The following is a 14,601-nucleotide window of genomic DNA, read 5'->3' on the forward strand; positions in this document are numbered from 1 at the left end:
GCCGGTCCCACCGTACCGCTGACCTGACTTCCCCTCCGCTGTTTTCAATTCCATGAAACTCAGCTCTTCCATGAAACCACACTCAGCTCTTTTTTGTTTCCTGTTGACTTCCTGTGCCGAGTGCCATGTGCTTCCTGCCCTGTTTACCACGCTGGATTTAACCATTTCCCGTTCAGACAAGCGTGACTGGTAGAACAAAAAAAAAACGCATCAGTGCTGAATGCGTTTGTTAATGTAACCGGTTCAGTTAAAAGCAGGGCGCCCCCCTGGGAGACTGGGGAGTGGGGGGGTGTGATCGCAGTGGGAGGGGTGGGGGGGTGTGATCGCAGTGGGAGGGGTGGGGGGGTGTGATCGCAGTGGGGGGTGTGGGGGCCCTACAGGCAGTGTGTATTGGACGTGCCGGCGCTGGGTAAACCCGTTTATTAGCTCAGCTCAATGCTGCTTCATGAACAGAGGGGAGAACGGGGCGCCATTTTGTGGGCCAAATCCAGTTTGGCATTGACAGCACGCTAAAAAAGCAGCTTCTGCTCAAATGGGTGAGAGTTTAAATGAGACACTTTGTTACCTCTGATGTGACCCATTAATGTATAATTAAAGCCAAAGTCCATTTTCCAGCTGATCTACCAGCCTAATGGATCCACCTTTCATTTTACAACATCGGTTTTGTAAATAAAGAAAAAAAAAACCTGATTACTGCGGCAGCAAATCTAGAACCAAATCTAGAATTCCAAAGCTCCAGGTACACAGGTATCAACGCTGAGGTTCCGGCCAAAATCCCACAAAGACTGGCTCTCTGTTTCCAGTCACATGATCATTCTCCTGCATCCGATTGGCTAAAATCTTTGGGTTGCCCTAACCACGTTGGTTACCCAGGTATTAACTGCAAATGAGAACTGAGTTGTTCGTTGACTTGCCACGGTTATAAAGATTTTTTTTTTTAAGTATACAAAAAAAAAATACATATACATACATGATGGACATCACAAATCAGACACAGATCTCGAATGTAGACCAAACAAACATGTTTATTACTTTCCAACACAAACAGAACAAGGAGCTAAAACTAGTGTTCTTTTCTACATCATCATGTGAAATAACTCCTGAGCTTTCTCTACTGCTCGCTCTCTCTCTCTCGCTCTTTCTCTCTTTTCTAGAGGTACAGAACTACCACAAGCAACTAGGAAACTACTTTAACAGCTCTCGAAAACAGCACGGGAGGCTTACTGTCTGCACATCGTGAAAATAAGCGCTGTCGTGTTCAGAAGGCTGCAACCACAGCAAATATAAACAACTCTGAACAAGTGGCATGGAACATTAAACATTCAAAATACACCAAAAACAAACTGAGAAAAATGTCCAAAAAAAAATGTATGTCACGTTCCAAGAGGACCATTGCATCATCTCTGTTTTCATGGTTAGACCTTTTTTTTTTTTTTTTTTTGGCCAACGGCGAATTTCAGGTCTTTTATCGGCGATGAGGCGAAAAAGTTGTATTATAAAAGGGAGTCAAAGGAAGACCATTTGAGTGAACATGAGCGTTGGAGTTAAACCTGTCGGCTTTACTTCTGAACCCTTTTCAGTTTGGAGAAAAATGTCCCAGTCTGTAAACCCCCCTTCCCCGCCCCCCCACCGCCGTTAAGGCTGCATGACAAGGTTTAGATTGCACACCACCCCCCACCCAAAAAAAAAAAAAAAAATCAGTCCTTCAGTCCTCCTCTTCTTTATCGGGACTGTTCAACTGTGGAAAGAGGGAGAGAGTGAGTGAGCAAGATGGAGAGATGGAAGGAGAGAGAAAGAAAGAGATGCAGAGCTAGAGAGACACGTGTTTGCAGCGAAGGAGAGAACAGATGAAAACAGTAAATACTGATTATAAAGAAGAGGGATGGAGGGAGAAAGAGGGATGGAGAGAAGGAGAGATGTAAGACAGAGAGGCGAAGAGGGAGACAAACGAGAGATGGAGAGAGAGAGAGAGAGACGGAGAGAGAGAGAGGGGGAACAGAGGCACTCACTGTAGGATGAGATGTCGATCTCCTCCGGCAGCTCGCTGATGTTGACCTCAAATCGATCCTGAACGTCGTTGAGCGTGCGAGCGTCACCCTCGTCCGACACAAAGGTGATGGCGAGACCCTTCGTACCGAACCTGCCCGCTCGAGCTACCTGAGAGAGAGAGAGGGGGAGAGGGAGGGAGAGAGAGGGGGGGGGAGGGGGAGGGGGAGAGGGGGGGGGAGAGAGGGGGGGGAGGGGGAGGGGGAGAGGGAGGGAGAGAGAGGGGGGGAGGGGGAGAGGGAGGGAGAGAGAGGGGGGGAGGGAGAGAGGGGGGGGAGAGGGGGGGAGGGAGAGAGGGGGGGAGAGGGAGGGAGAGGGGGGGGGAGGGAGAGGGAGAGGGGGGGACGGCTGGGGGAGAGGGGGGGAGGGAGAGGGAGAGGGAGAGGGAGAGGGGGGGGAGGGAGAGGGAGAGGGGGGGAGGGAGAGGGAGAGGGAGGGAGAGAGAGGGGGGGAGGGAGAGAGGGGGGGGGAGAGGGGGGGAGGGAGAGAGGGGGGGAGAGGGAGGGAGAGGGAGGGAGAGGGGGGGAGGGAGAGGGAGAGGGAGGGAGAGGGGGGGAGGGAGAGGGAGAGGGAGGGAGAGGGGGGGAGGGAGAGGGAGAGGGGGGGAGGGAGAGGGAGAGGGGGGGAGGGAGAGGGGGAGGGAGAGGGAGAGGGAGAGGGAGAGGGGGGGAGGGAGAGGGAGAGGGAGAGGGGGGGAGGGAGAGGGAGAGGGAGAGGGGGAGAGGGAGGGAGAGGGAGGGAGGGGGAGAGGGAGGGAGGGGGAGAGGGAGAGGGGGAGAGGGAGGGAGGGGGAGAGGGGGAGGGGGAGAGGGAGGGAGGGGGAGAGGGGGAGAGGGAGGGAGGGGGAGAGGGAGGGAGGGAGGGAGGGGGAGAGGGAGGGAGGGAGAGAGAGGGGGGGAGGGAGGGAGAGAGAGAGAGAGGGAGAGAGAGAGGGAGATTATTCGCTAAATGAAAAACGGAGAGCTCAAACAGCAGGAGTAACGGACTGCGTTACCCTGTGTAAGTAGGTGTCGGAGTCTTCCGGCATGTCGTAGTTGAAGGCGATGTTCACTCTCTCGATGTCCATGCCCCGCCCGAACAGGTTGGTGGCCACCAGAATCCGCCTCTGGAAGTCCTTAAACTGCTGATAGCGGGCCAGCCTGGGGGGGGGGGAGTGTTTATGCGGATGAAGGTGCGTGAGCAGGTGCCTAACACAGACAGCACCCAGAAACCCCCCTTAACTCAGACAGGGCCCAGAAACCCCCCTTAACACAGACAGGGCCCAGAAACCTCCCCCCCCCCCCCCCCCCCCCCCCCTTAACACAGACAGGGCCCAGAAAGGCTCAGAAACACACAGAGGAGCACAGTCTCCATTCACAGCGCAAACGTAAAAAAACAGCAACACGTGAAAACCTGTTTGGCTGAACTCTCTCTCACACACACGCACACGCACACACACACACACTCACACACACTCACACACATGCACGCACACACACCCTCTCGCACACACACTCTCGCAAGCACACGCGCGCGCACACACTCTCACACGCGCGCATGCACGCACACGCACACACACACACTCTCGCACACACACACACACACACACACACACTCTCTCTCACACACACACACACACTCTTGCACACACACTCTCTCTCACACACACACACACACACACCTCTCCTCCTGAGGCATGCCTCTGTGGATAGCGATGGCAGGAAAGTTCTGCTCCACCAGCAGCTGGGCCAGAGCAACACAGCGCTGCACCGACTTCACGAAGATCACCACCTGCGCAAACACACACACACACACACAATCACCTCACTGTACTTACAACAGATCCTTGTACCTTTATGGTATCTGGTTGAACTCCAGCATATGGTTGATGTATCTACGGTACCTGGACGAAATCTAGCATGTAGCTGAATGTTTCCATGGTATCTTGTTGACCTGAATGTCTCTATGGTACCCAGCTATACACTAGCATATGGTTGACGTATCTATGGTACCTGATGAGCTCTAGCATATGGTTGAATGTCTCTATGGTGTCTGGTTGAACTCTAGCATAAGGCTGAATGTCTCTATGGTACCTGGTTGAACTCCAGCACGTCCAGCAGATCAAAGAGCTTCCTGTTCTTCTCGTTGTCCTTGAGCTTGACATAGTACTGCTGCAGGCCATGCAGAGTCAGTTTCGTCTCATCGTCCACAAAGATTTCCATTGGCTGCGGTGGGATTGGGGAGGGGGAATGGGTGGGGTTTCGGGGGGGTGCAGGGTATGAGGACGGGAAGAGGTGGGTGGGGCCAGGGGTGGGAGGCCGAGAGGGAAAGGAGACGAGGAGTAAAAACAGTTTGACGGAGGGACCAGGTGAGCCATGGAATGAGGAAGAGTGGGGGGGAAGGGTTGTGTGGAATTGTGGGATATAGGAGGTATGTATGTGGATGATCAAGGGGTGATGGTGAGGGATGAGTGGTGTGAGGGTGGAAAAAGAGCAGGAAAGGGGGTAAAGAGAAAGAGAGGAGGGAGGAGAGAGGGATGGGGATTAGATGCACACCCTCCCCTCCCACAGCAGTGCGCGCGCACACACACACACACACATACTATGCACACATATGCAAAAAGGAACACACACATACACACAGTATGACTATATACACGTGCACACATGCTCACACACAGAAAGACAAATGCATGAGAGACACAGACACATTTGAAATGCTTTAACCTTTTCAGACCCCTGACAATCACCTGCAGATTACTGCTCATTTTAAAAGAACTATTTTCACCGACAAACAAAACAAAATAGTCTTTATATGATAGTATGCTTTAGCCATTAACATGTTTTTGTTGAAAATTATTTTGTATTCACACAATTTTTAACACATAACTGTGTCAAAGTGCTTTCAAATTTGAACTGCTAACTGAAAAGGTTTAAGTACTTCAAATATGTATTTGATGTAGATCTGATATGCATGCATGCATGCATGCATGCACACACACACACACACACACACAAACACACACATACATTCACAGACATACACACAGGCACACATGCATGCATGCACACACTCACAAACACCCACATAGGCATGCACACACACATGAATTCACACAAACACACAAGCACAAATGCAGACACACACACTCACACACACTCACTAACGCAGCTCAGTCTGTTCTTGTGCTACCTTATTTAGCAATGAGTAAAAAGTGCTTGTTCAACTGGACCATCTGTTCCGTTTTCGAAAAAAAATTATTTCCCCCCTTATCTCTCGAATTTGGATCACACCCACACATCCACTGACGATTCGGGGGGCGTGCGTGCAGGCTAACCGTGTGTGATACCAACCGCCACTTCTCACCACGTCATTGGTCAATGACATGACCAATCACTGGTCACGTCACTGGAATTCCGTGTGCTAAAATGACATTAGCATAGGCGGGCCCTAACTGTGCAGCGGAACAGACCGTCCAGTGGAAGCCCGACAGACCAGCGGGGGTAGCTGGTACGCGGCGCGATCGGGGAAAACAAAACAAAAAATAAATGTTTTTTCAGGGACCTCTCATAAAACGTTTAAGGTTTCCATCATCAGACAAACAGGCCAGGGCAGAAGTAAGGTCTGTCTCAAACGATGTTCACAACTCATTGCTAAATAAGGGTCATTAGACTTACCTTACTGTAAAATGATAAGTCAAAAACAGTCCAACATTTATCAGCTGTCTGCAGTAGTCTAGCAAGTCAAACCCCGCCCGCCTCCCCCGCCCCCCCACGTCCCCCCCACCCTCCCCGTCTGTTCTCCCGTCAGCTCTCACGCCTCAGGCTACCTGACATTCCTACAGCATGTCACGCAGTTCCGGGCGCCATCTTGGCTCAGGCGCGGCTGGATTCCAAACCTCTCGCTGTACCCCTCCCCTTTCAGCAACGCCCATCTCAGATAAGTGTTTCTGAAAGGGGGAGGGTGCGGTTTTGGAATGCAGCCAATCAGTGCCCACTTCCTTCTCTTCGTCTGGCCTGTGACTGGCTGTCAGTCCTGTCAGTCAGTCAGTCAGGTCTGCCTGCTCCTCTCTGGCTGTCCCCTGAGGCAGTTTCCCGGAGTTCCGCCTCTTTCTATCTTCTGTTCATTAACGGTGCAGAGCGTGTGTGTGTGTGTGTGTGTGTGTGTGTGTGTTCACATGCTTGCGTGTGGGTGTGTGTGTCTGCGTGTGTATGCAAGTGTTCACATGTTTGCGTGTGGGTGTGGGTGTGTGTGTATGCATGTGTTCACATGTTTTCATGTGGGTGTGTGTCTGTATGTGTATGCATGTGTTTACATGTTTGTATGTGGCTGTGTGTGTGTGTGTGTGTGTGTGTTTGTGTGCATGCAAAAGTAAGGATGAGGATGTTTGGAAACCCTATATAGTGGTGTCAAAAAGTTATTAGTTTTAAACATATAAATAACGTAGCTTTTTATTTTGCTGTCAGTATGTGCTACTCTGAGGAATAGTTCTAGAACATTCTTTAGATCAGAGGTGTGAGGTTTGGATGGGATTTTAATTCTCTGTGAGCGTTTTGGGTTTTTAATTCTCTGTGAGCGTTTGGGAGCTTTAATTCTCTGTGAGCGTTTGGGGCTTTAATTCTCTGTGAGCGTTTGGGGGCTTTAATTCTCTGTGAGCGTTTGGGGGCTTTAATTCTCTGTGAGCGTTTTGGAGCTTTAATTCTCTGTGAGCGTTTGGGAGCTTTAATTCTCTGTGAGCGTTTGGGGCTTTAATTCTCTGTGAGCGTTTGGGGCTTTAATTCTTTGTGAGCGTTTGGGAGCTTTAATTCTCTGTGAGCGTTTGGGAGCTTTAATTCTCTGTGAGTGTTTGGAGGTTTAATTCTCTGTGAGTGTTTGGGAGCTTTAATTCTCTGTGAGCGTTTGGGGGCTTTAATTCTCTGTGAGCGTTTGGGGCTTTAATTCTTTGTGAGCGTTTGGGAGCTTTAATTCTCTGTGAGCGTTTGGGGCTTTAATTCTCTGTGAGCGTTTGGGGGCTTTAATTCTCTGTGAGCGTTTGGGGCTTTAATTCTCTGTGAGCGTTTGGGGCTTTAATTCTCTGTGAGCGTTTGGGAGCTTTAATTCTCTGTGAGTGTTTGGGGCTTTAATTCTCTGTGAGCGTTTGGAGGTTTAATTCTCTGTGAGCGTTTGGGAGCTTTAATTCTCTGTGAGTGTTTGGGGCTTTAATTCTCTGTGAGCGTTTGGAGCTTTAATTCTCTGTGAGCGTTTGGAGGTTTAATTCTCTGTGAGCGTTTGGGAGCTTTAATTCTCTGTGAGCGTTTGGAGGTTTAATTCTCTGTGAGCGTTTGGGGCTTTAATTCTCTGTGAGCGTTTGGGAGCTTTAATTCCGTGTGTTCGTACCCTGGGTTACGGGGTGCAGCAGGGCGTGCGGGATACTCTCGTCTGCCTAAACGCGCGCATTCCTCTCCTCCGTCTCTCTCTCTCTTTCTTTCTCTCATTCATCTGGACCCTCCCGATCCAGTCTTCCGCAGCTTATTCCTCCCTGCTGTTTCTGAGCCTTTCTATCGCTCCGACCGCGCAGTCCTTCCCCATCCCTCTCTCCCTTTCTCTCTCCCTCCCCCCCCTCTCTCAGTGCGTTAGCGGGGCATGTCAGTGAGGCGTGTCCTCTCAGCGCGTTCGAACCCGTCCCTGTCTTTCACTCATTCACTGCTCGATTCAGCCTCCAGTACCGCTATGCATTGTGGGACAGCGGCAGGCTCTGAGAGCCACCGATCCCGGTGGTCAGGGAGACTGGTCGGCGTTATCCGACCGGATTTCAAGCCAACATTCGCTCCGACTTCACTGCAGCCTGCGAATTCGGCTGAGCTAACAGGCTCGGGACGGCGGGGGCTCTGGTGGTGGGGGCAGGATGGCGGTAATAAGCCAGCATAACACAAAAGCCGCTTACCCTGCGCTGGGGTTTTTGGTTTTGGGTCCAAAAGATTTCACTCCCCTCTTTGATCTCCAATTTCTTACAAAATACGGCCAACGTTTGAGCACACCTGCATCAGGGCTCATTTGCTTTGGGTTTTTGGGAAATTCAGTTTGACCAAACGAGGACTCTGAGCTTTGGCTGCAGTCAGACCGCACGCGGCCACGCCGTGCTTCTCCAGCGCGTGTCTGAGTGTGACAGCTGTGTGTGAGTTTGCTCCCCGCTCACCGGCAGGGCTTCAGGGCCAACCCCCCCGGGACTCCCCACAACCCTGATACCGAATCTGCCACCCCATTGGTCGAAGCGAGTCAGCTCCAGTGGGGTCACGTCGGGCGTGTTTTGCACGAACGATGCGTTTATCGCGGAGATGGGCGGGACTCTGCGCACGTCCCACACGGTCACCCGTTTTTAGGAAACCGTCCCCCACCCCTGACGTTTTGGACGGGGGGGGGGGGGGGGGTAATTACATCTTGCATGAACTTTCGGCAGACGGGCCGGATCTCTCGGCTCAGGGTGGCGCTGAACATCATGACCTGCTTCTCGTGTGGCGTCATGCGGAAGATCTCCTGCACGTCCCGGCGCATGTCTGGGCGGGGGGGAGGGGGGGGAGAGAGAACAGGGGGGCGGGGGAGAGGAGAGGAGAATGGGGGGAGGGGAGAGGAGGTTACTCAGCGCCTGCACTTTAAAGCAGAGGCATGCCAGTTTGAGTCCGCAGCGTGGCACAGCCGCTCTGCTCTCCTCACCGAGCTGCTCCAGCATCTTGTCGCACTCGTCCAGGATGAAGTGCTTGATGTGGCGCAGGTTGAGGGTCTTGTTTCGGGACAGGGCCAGGATGCGCCCGGGCGTCCCCACCACCACGTGCGGACTCTCCCTCTTCAACACCTCCTCGTCCTTCTTAATGGACAGGCCCCCGAAGAACACGCCCACCTGGACACACAGACAGACGGACAGAGTGACAGGGGCTGGATTGGATGGGGAGGGACTGGCTCTTTGCTTGGTGAAGGCAGGGTTCACAGGTAGGGTAGTTCAGAAGGGGGTCAGTGATTGGGCCAGGCTGTGTTTGGAGGCGGGGTTTAGTGGCAGGGTCGTGATTGGGCTTAGCTGTATGTAGAGGTGGGGTTTAGCGGAAGGGTAATTCTGAAGGCGGTCAGTGATTGGGCCAGGCCACGTGTGGAGGCGGGGTTTAGAGCTAGGGTAGTGATTAGGCCTGGCTGCGTGTGGAGGTGGGGTTTAGAGCTAGGGTAGTGATTGGGCCAGGCCACGTGTGGAGGCAGGGTTTAGAGCTAGGGTAGTGATTGGGCCAGGCCACGTGTGGAGGCGGGGTTTAGAGCTAGGGTAGTGATTGGGCCTGGCTGCGTGTGGAGGTGGGATTTAGAGCTAGGGTACCTTGACGGCTGGCATGTACTTGGAGAACCTCTCGTACTCCTTGCTGATCTGAAAGGCCAGCTCTCGGGTGTGGCACATGACCAGCACTGACACCTGAGAGAAGCAGAGACACAAACGAGCCCCTTACACACCTGCACCTCAGGAACACACACTTTACACGTACACATGCTGTTCATTATACACCTCACCCTGAATTTAAGAGCAGGGGGAGAGAGGGAGAGAGAGAGAGAGAGGAGGGGAGGAGGGGGAGGAGAGGAAGAGGGAAGGAGGGGGAGAGGAGGAGGGGGAGAGAGAGAGAGAGTCAGACCTGGCCGGTGACGGGCTCCAGCTGCTGCAGGGTGGCCAGCACGAACACGGCCGTCTTGCCCATACCCGACTTGGCCTGGCAGAGCACGTCCATGCCCAGGATGGCCTGGGGGATGCACTCGTGCTGAACTGGGAGGGGCACAGCAGTCAATCAGTCAATCAATCAATCGATCGCTCAGTCAATCAATCACTCAGTCAATCAGTCAATCAATCTATCTATCACTCACCCACTCAATCAATTTGTTTCAAAAAGCCTAATTTCTGTACAGCTGCAATCAAAAGCCCTACTCACAGACAGCACTCTCAGCGCTAACTTGCAGGGCTCTACACTAATTTAGAAGCACGCTAATGCATCCCAATTAGCACGCTAATGCATCCCAATTAGCACGCTAGTGCATCCCAATTAGCACGCTAATGCATTCCAATTAGCACGCTAATGCATCCCAATTAGCACGCTAATGCATCCCAATTAGCATGCTAATGCATCCCAATTAGCACACTAATGCATCCCAATTAGCACGCTAGTGCATCCCAATTAGCACGCTAGTGCATCCCAATTAGCACGCTAGTGCATCCCAATTAGCACGCTAATGCATCCCAATTAGCACACTAATGCATCCCAATTAGCACACACGCTCCTAAATTATTTTTCCCATGAGCACACATCAATGCTCCTAAAATACCAGCACTGTAGAGCCCTGTTACCTGACTACTGCGTTCAATCGCAAGCCAATGAGAAGGAGCAATAGTCCTCTTCTCTCCCTGAAACTGACCAATCACCACCTGCACAGGGAGGTGATGCTTCCTGCCCCTGATAGCTGATCCCAGGTCAGCTGAGCCCTGGTCTAAAGCCCGCCCCTTCCGCGTGTATCGGCTGCGAGCTGATCCAGGATCAGCGTGTTTGCGAGGCGGTGTGCGTGTGACGGACGTCGGTGGCCCCGCCCCTCTCTCACCCTCGGACGGATGCTCGAACCCGCAGTCCACGATGGCCCTCAGGAGCTCGGGCTTCAGCAGGAAGTCCCGGAACCCGGACGAGTGGATGGACACGTACGAGCCTTTGAGCCCTTCCTTCCTGTGCGTCAGGGCGTCGCTGCTCACGGCCCCCAGCCCGTCACCCACTCCTCCTCCCCCGTCAACCTCGTCCTCCTCGTAGTCCAGGAGCTCGTTCTCAACGTCGTTCTCCGTCATCCTGAGGAAGGCAGAACACCCCCCCACCCCCACGATAAATACTCCGCTGGTCTGGAAGAGTTCAATTTACCTGCTCGTATTTGTTATAGTTGTGGTGCACTCCACTTTTTATTAGGCAAATGAACGTGGTATTTGTGTATGTAATTCCATTTCTCAAAATATTTAAGTATTATAGTGTTTTACCAATGATTGGCTGTATTAGATTTTAACTACAATAATAACAAAATACAAACTTCTCAGCTCATTGCATCTATTCGTGGCTCATGAACTCCGTAATTATTGTACTTTGAAAAAAACACTAAATAAAATCTTAAGTTGATTCATGTCTCGCAATACAGAATACAATACAGAACGGAATCGTTTACTTGACAGGTTAGCTACTCCTGTGGGTGTGTATAAATATTGCTAAAGGGCAACATAAACCCAAGGTGTAGCTATCACCGACTGTCACAATAACAGCAATCCACTTTCGTTATTGTCGGTAATATAGCAGTTAACATTCATAGATCAACCGCCATAAGTAACACACATCCCAGTGTTAACAATACTCTAAATTACGGCTTATAGACATGCGAAGAGGAAAGCCACCTGTCCAGTTTGCACAACATTGTATTAGTCATACACAGTTATGGTAGCCTACTATTATCATGTACGTGTAGTTATGACGTGTTGGTTAACCAAACAGAAGCGATAGAGCAAAATGTCAGTTAACTAACGCCGCGGATACACGGGAAACTATGACACCATCGCTGCATTCCTGAAGCCGCAGGAAAAAAAGAGCTAGGGTATTTAACTCGGCTAATGTAGATGGTGAACCATGCAGCGAGCGTTAGCTAGCTGGCTACGTTAGCCAATTTTACAAAGGCCAGTTGCAGACGCAGATAAGCGAGTTACGGCATTTGCAAATGCAAGGCGACCGAGTCATTATTCCCAGTGATAAAAAGGGAACCTGTTTGTTCAAATGTCTAGTGGGCTTTTTCAGTATTTTACCTTACGTTTTTCAGTATTGGCTATCGCAGATGATACACCGAGGTTTATTTCGTTAAGATAATTTTTTTTATTTCGTCATCAACTCGCGCGAAATAGTCGTTTAAGAAAGACCCAAGAAAAGTGCTATACAAATGCCTGTAACCAATCAAAATTCAGAAAATACTTGCCTTATTCATCGGAAGTGCCCATGTTCATTTAATATAATTAACACAACTCTTGCTGTAAAATGTAACTTTCTTCGTCGTGTTTATTTTACCAAGTAAATCTGTATAATATTGCATAGTGAGAGTGTTCGGAAACTTCTGGTATTCTTTACTTCTGGAAAAAAGACAATTGGTAAGCTATCTTGAGCGTGAAACACGTGTGTTAAGATGGGCTAATTACACGTCTTCTCCCAACTTCGACAAACTGGGATATGTATTAGAGTGTATGTCTTAGTCGAAACGAAGCCAAATATACCGGTATACCCAAGTGTCTAGCTAGATAACTACGACTAGTTCTCATTTTGCTTTCGTATTAAAAAATGCTTGTACGGTGTTTGTATATAGGCCCTACCAGTCATCCAGCTAGTAAATACATACTGTATGCTACTGTTGTGTATTTCTGTTGAAATGCCACTTCTGCTTGTCAGTTATGTCGTGCTTCAGTGGAGATCCAAATTTTTGTTCGGAATGCGGGACTATTCTTCCGTTGCCGGGGCCGACGAACACTGTCACTTGTGTCCGCTGTAACTTCAGTGTCTCAGTCCGCGGTGAGTACGGCGTAGCTGAACCGTAGCCTCCATATGATGCGTTTTGTTTTAACGGTAACGATAAAACATTTGTTGTTTGTGTAGTGTAACTGACTGTACATTTGGAATAGTATTGCACATTTCATTCATGACGTGTGTTTAACCCGTTTAAATTTTTTTTTTTTTAAAGAATTTGCAGGCCGTGTGATCACCTCTTCCGTGGTCTTTAATTCTTTGGAAGCGTCCTCCGTTGCCAATGAGACCGAGGAGTCAGAACTTAAGGGACCAGTGGTGAGTTGCTGTTAGTTTTCCACGTAACGAGTTAATGTTTTTGTTAGTGTACCAAGTTATATAATGGAAGCTTAATGCCCTGGGTGGCAAAAGCATTGGGGGGGCAACCTCCAGACTGGGGGTTTGACAGTTGCTAAAATGACCACTTAGATGATCTCGCATTCTTATGAACAGTTTAGCAAACCAATCATATTTTATGACCTTCACTTTATAATTGCGTATGCCTGGGAAGGAGGAAAGTAACGTTGTGAAATGTGTACATATCCACGTGCTTCTCTCCCCTCCCCAGATTGACAGACGCTGCTCTCGCTGTAATAAGGAAGGGATGGTGTATCACACACGACAGATGAGATCTGCCGATGAGGGGCAGACTGTGTTCTACACGTGTATACACTGCAGGTAATGTGTGCTACGCACATCACACACGCACGTAGCGTGTACACTGCACACGCTCAGCACTTGCTTGCTTATTCACACATGCACGTGAGCTCACTCACTCGCTCACTTACACACACACGCACACACACACATACATAGAGGCATTGTCTCAGTTTTAGTGTACAGTATGTTTTAAATTGGCCCAGACAGTTTTTTAATATTCAGTAAATCAGTCATATAGTCCTTCGTTGCACACAGGCACCATCTGGGAAATTCGAACACTAAAACTGAAATTATGTCAGAATGGCCCAGAAAGTGAACTGTCCCTCTAGGGGAAACATGGCAGTGCTTGCATGCATGCTCATTTTCTTGTTTCCCTCTCTAGGTACCAAGAGAAAGAAGATTCTTGAGAGGTGCTAGATGGACACATTTTATGCCCAGAAGAAGTTCCCCTTCTATGGGGTCAATTAACCCTGAAGTTGGGACTGTGACTCGTGATTGACTCTGGTTATGCATTTAAACCCAATAATGCTGACACCATGTCAGGGAACACACACTGTACGCACACACACTCACTGCAGCTTTGCCTTGTGAATGCATAATCAGGGACTGCGGTTTGTACTGTGGCATGAATCTCCACATGATGAGAAGCTGGGACTCGGACCAGCGTTTTTTTTTTAGGTTTCTGGTCCAATCACAGGAAGGCCCCTGTGATCAGAGACACAGGATACCATCATTTCTCTATTTCCCCTCAGAAAAACAAGCCAGTCTGATGAATGTCAAACAAAAGAGTATTTTCATGGTTTTATAAATATAAATGAGTCATGCACTTCTGTCCTTTTTTTGTATTTTAAAAAATTATTATTTGAGGGTTAAATAAATTTTGTTTTCAAATGTGCTGTTATTGTTCACAGAGTCCTTATTCTGTAACCTAGCGATGGCATAAATATGGTGAAATTTAGAACCAGCGACAGAATAAATGTGAATCATTTTTCACAATTTAGTTAAAAAACAGCTTAAGTAGAGTCTTGACCTTTTGTTTTAGTAGTGTTGGGCAATTTTAGAAAAACATTGAATGTTTACCAATGTTTGGGGTAGTAATTTGAGAAACAGACTTTGCTACAAGTTTAAATGTTGGGTAAGCCAGAACATTGGTTACCTTTGTTGTACTATTCAGTGTGTTTATATTTAGATTTGTCTTTGAGTGTTCACAAACTGTACATGTTAAGCTACAGGTCATGTGAGGAAATGAATAAAAATAATTTCTCTAACAATTGATGCATTGTGTGCAGCCTTGACCATATTTTCTAAAATACTGAGCATGTGAGTGAGGTCAATATTGGTTGGAGCACGTGGTCTC

At 49.4% G+C, this 14,601-nt stretch overlaps 2 protein-coding genes across 6 annotated transcripts; one reads left to right on the plus strand and one right to left on the minus strand.

Moving 5' to 3' along the window:
• Window positions 1-1,007: 1,007 nt before the first annotated feature.
• ddx39b (DEAD (Asp-Glu-Ala-Asp) box polypeptide 39B) lies at window positions 1,008-12,557 on the minus strand. Of its 3 annotated transcripts, none has more exons than XM_035429073.1 (11): window positions 12,424-12,557; window positions 10,618-10,853; window positions 9,666-9,793; window positions 9,359-9,451; window positions 8,716-8,899; window positions 8,440-8,558; window positions 4,119-4,250; window positions 3,707-3,816; window positions 3,041-3,185; window positions 2,010-2,157; window positions 1,008-1,738 (listed from the first exon to the last, which is right to left on the minus strand). In XM_035429073.1, the coding sequence occupies exons 2-11, from the start codon at window positions 10,850-10,852 to the stop codon at window positions 1,722-1,724; spliced, it is 1,311 nt and encodes a 436-aa protein (XP_035284964.1). In that variant the 5' UTR covers window position 10,853; window positions 12,424-12,557; the 3' UTR covers window positions 1,008-1,721. The 3 variants fall into 3 exon arrangements, with proteins under 3 accessions (XP_035284964.1, XP_035284962.1, XP_035284963.1); XM_035429071.1 differs by lacking the exon at window positions 12,424-12,557 and adding an exon at window positions 11,843-11,950; XM_035429072.1 differs by lacking the exon at window positions 12,424-12,557 and adding an exon at window positions 11,848-11,930.
• polr1h (RNA polymerase I subunit H) lies at window positions 11,976-14,515 on the plus strand. 3 transcript variants are annotated; one of them, XM_035429108.1, is made up of 5 exons: window positions 11,976-12,178; window positions 12,474-12,593; window positions 12,763-12,863; window positions 13,153-13,262; window positions 13,627-14,515. In XM_035429108.1, the coding sequence occupies exons 2-5, from the start codon at window positions 12,476-12,478 to the stop codon at window positions 13,649-13,651; spliced, it is 354 nt and encodes a 117-aa protein (XP_035284999.1). In that variant the 5' UTR covers window positions 11,976-12,178; window positions 12,474-12,475; the 3' UTR covers window positions 13,652-14,515. The 3 variants fall into 3 exon arrangements, with proteins under 3 accessions (XP_035284999.1, XP_035285000.1, XP_035285001.1); XM_035429109.1 differs by lacking the exon at window positions 11,976-12,178 and adding an exon at window positions 12,191-12,303; XM_035429110.1 differs by lacking the exon at window positions 11,976-12,178 and adding an exon at window positions 12,251-12,269.
• Window positions 14,516-14,601: the final 86 nt, after the last annotated feature.

Source organism: Anguilla anguilla, chromosome 8 (assembly GCF_013347855.1).
Source record: "Anguilla anguilla isolate fAngAng1 chromosome 8, fAngAng1.pri, whole genome shotgun sequence".
In the NCBI taxonomy this organism is placed as follows: Eukaryota; Metazoa; Chordata; class Actinopteri; order Anguilliformes; family Anguillidae; genus Anguilla; species Anguilla anguilla.

Bases quoted from the DNA above. Each gene is read 5' to 3' on its own strand.
- ddx39b (XM_035429073.1), bottom strand. From the start codon at position 10,852: ATGACGGAGAACGACGTTGAGAACGAGCTCCTGGACTACGAGGAGGAC. The intron at 9,452-9,665 runs GTCTGACTCTCT...TGCTTCTCTCAG, and splicing joins TGGAGCCCGTCACCGGCCAG to GTGTCAGTGCTGGTCATGTG. The intron at 3,186-3,706 runs GTGTGTGTGTGT...CCCCCCCCCCAG, and splicing joins GGCATGCCTCAGGAGGAGAG to GCTGGCCCGCTATCAGCAGT.
- polr1h (XM_035429108.1), top strand. From the start codon at position 12,476: ATGTCGTGCTTCAGTGGAGATCCAAATTTTTGTTCGGAATGCGGGACT. The intron at 12,864-13,152 runs GTGAGTTGCTGT...TCCCCTCCCCAG, and splicing joins CAGAACTTAAGGGACCAGTG to ATTGACAGACGCTGCTCTCG. The intron at 13,263-13,626 runs GTAATGTGTGCT...TTCCCTCTCTAG, and splicing joins TACACGTGTATACACTGCAG to GTACCAAGAGAAAGAAGATT.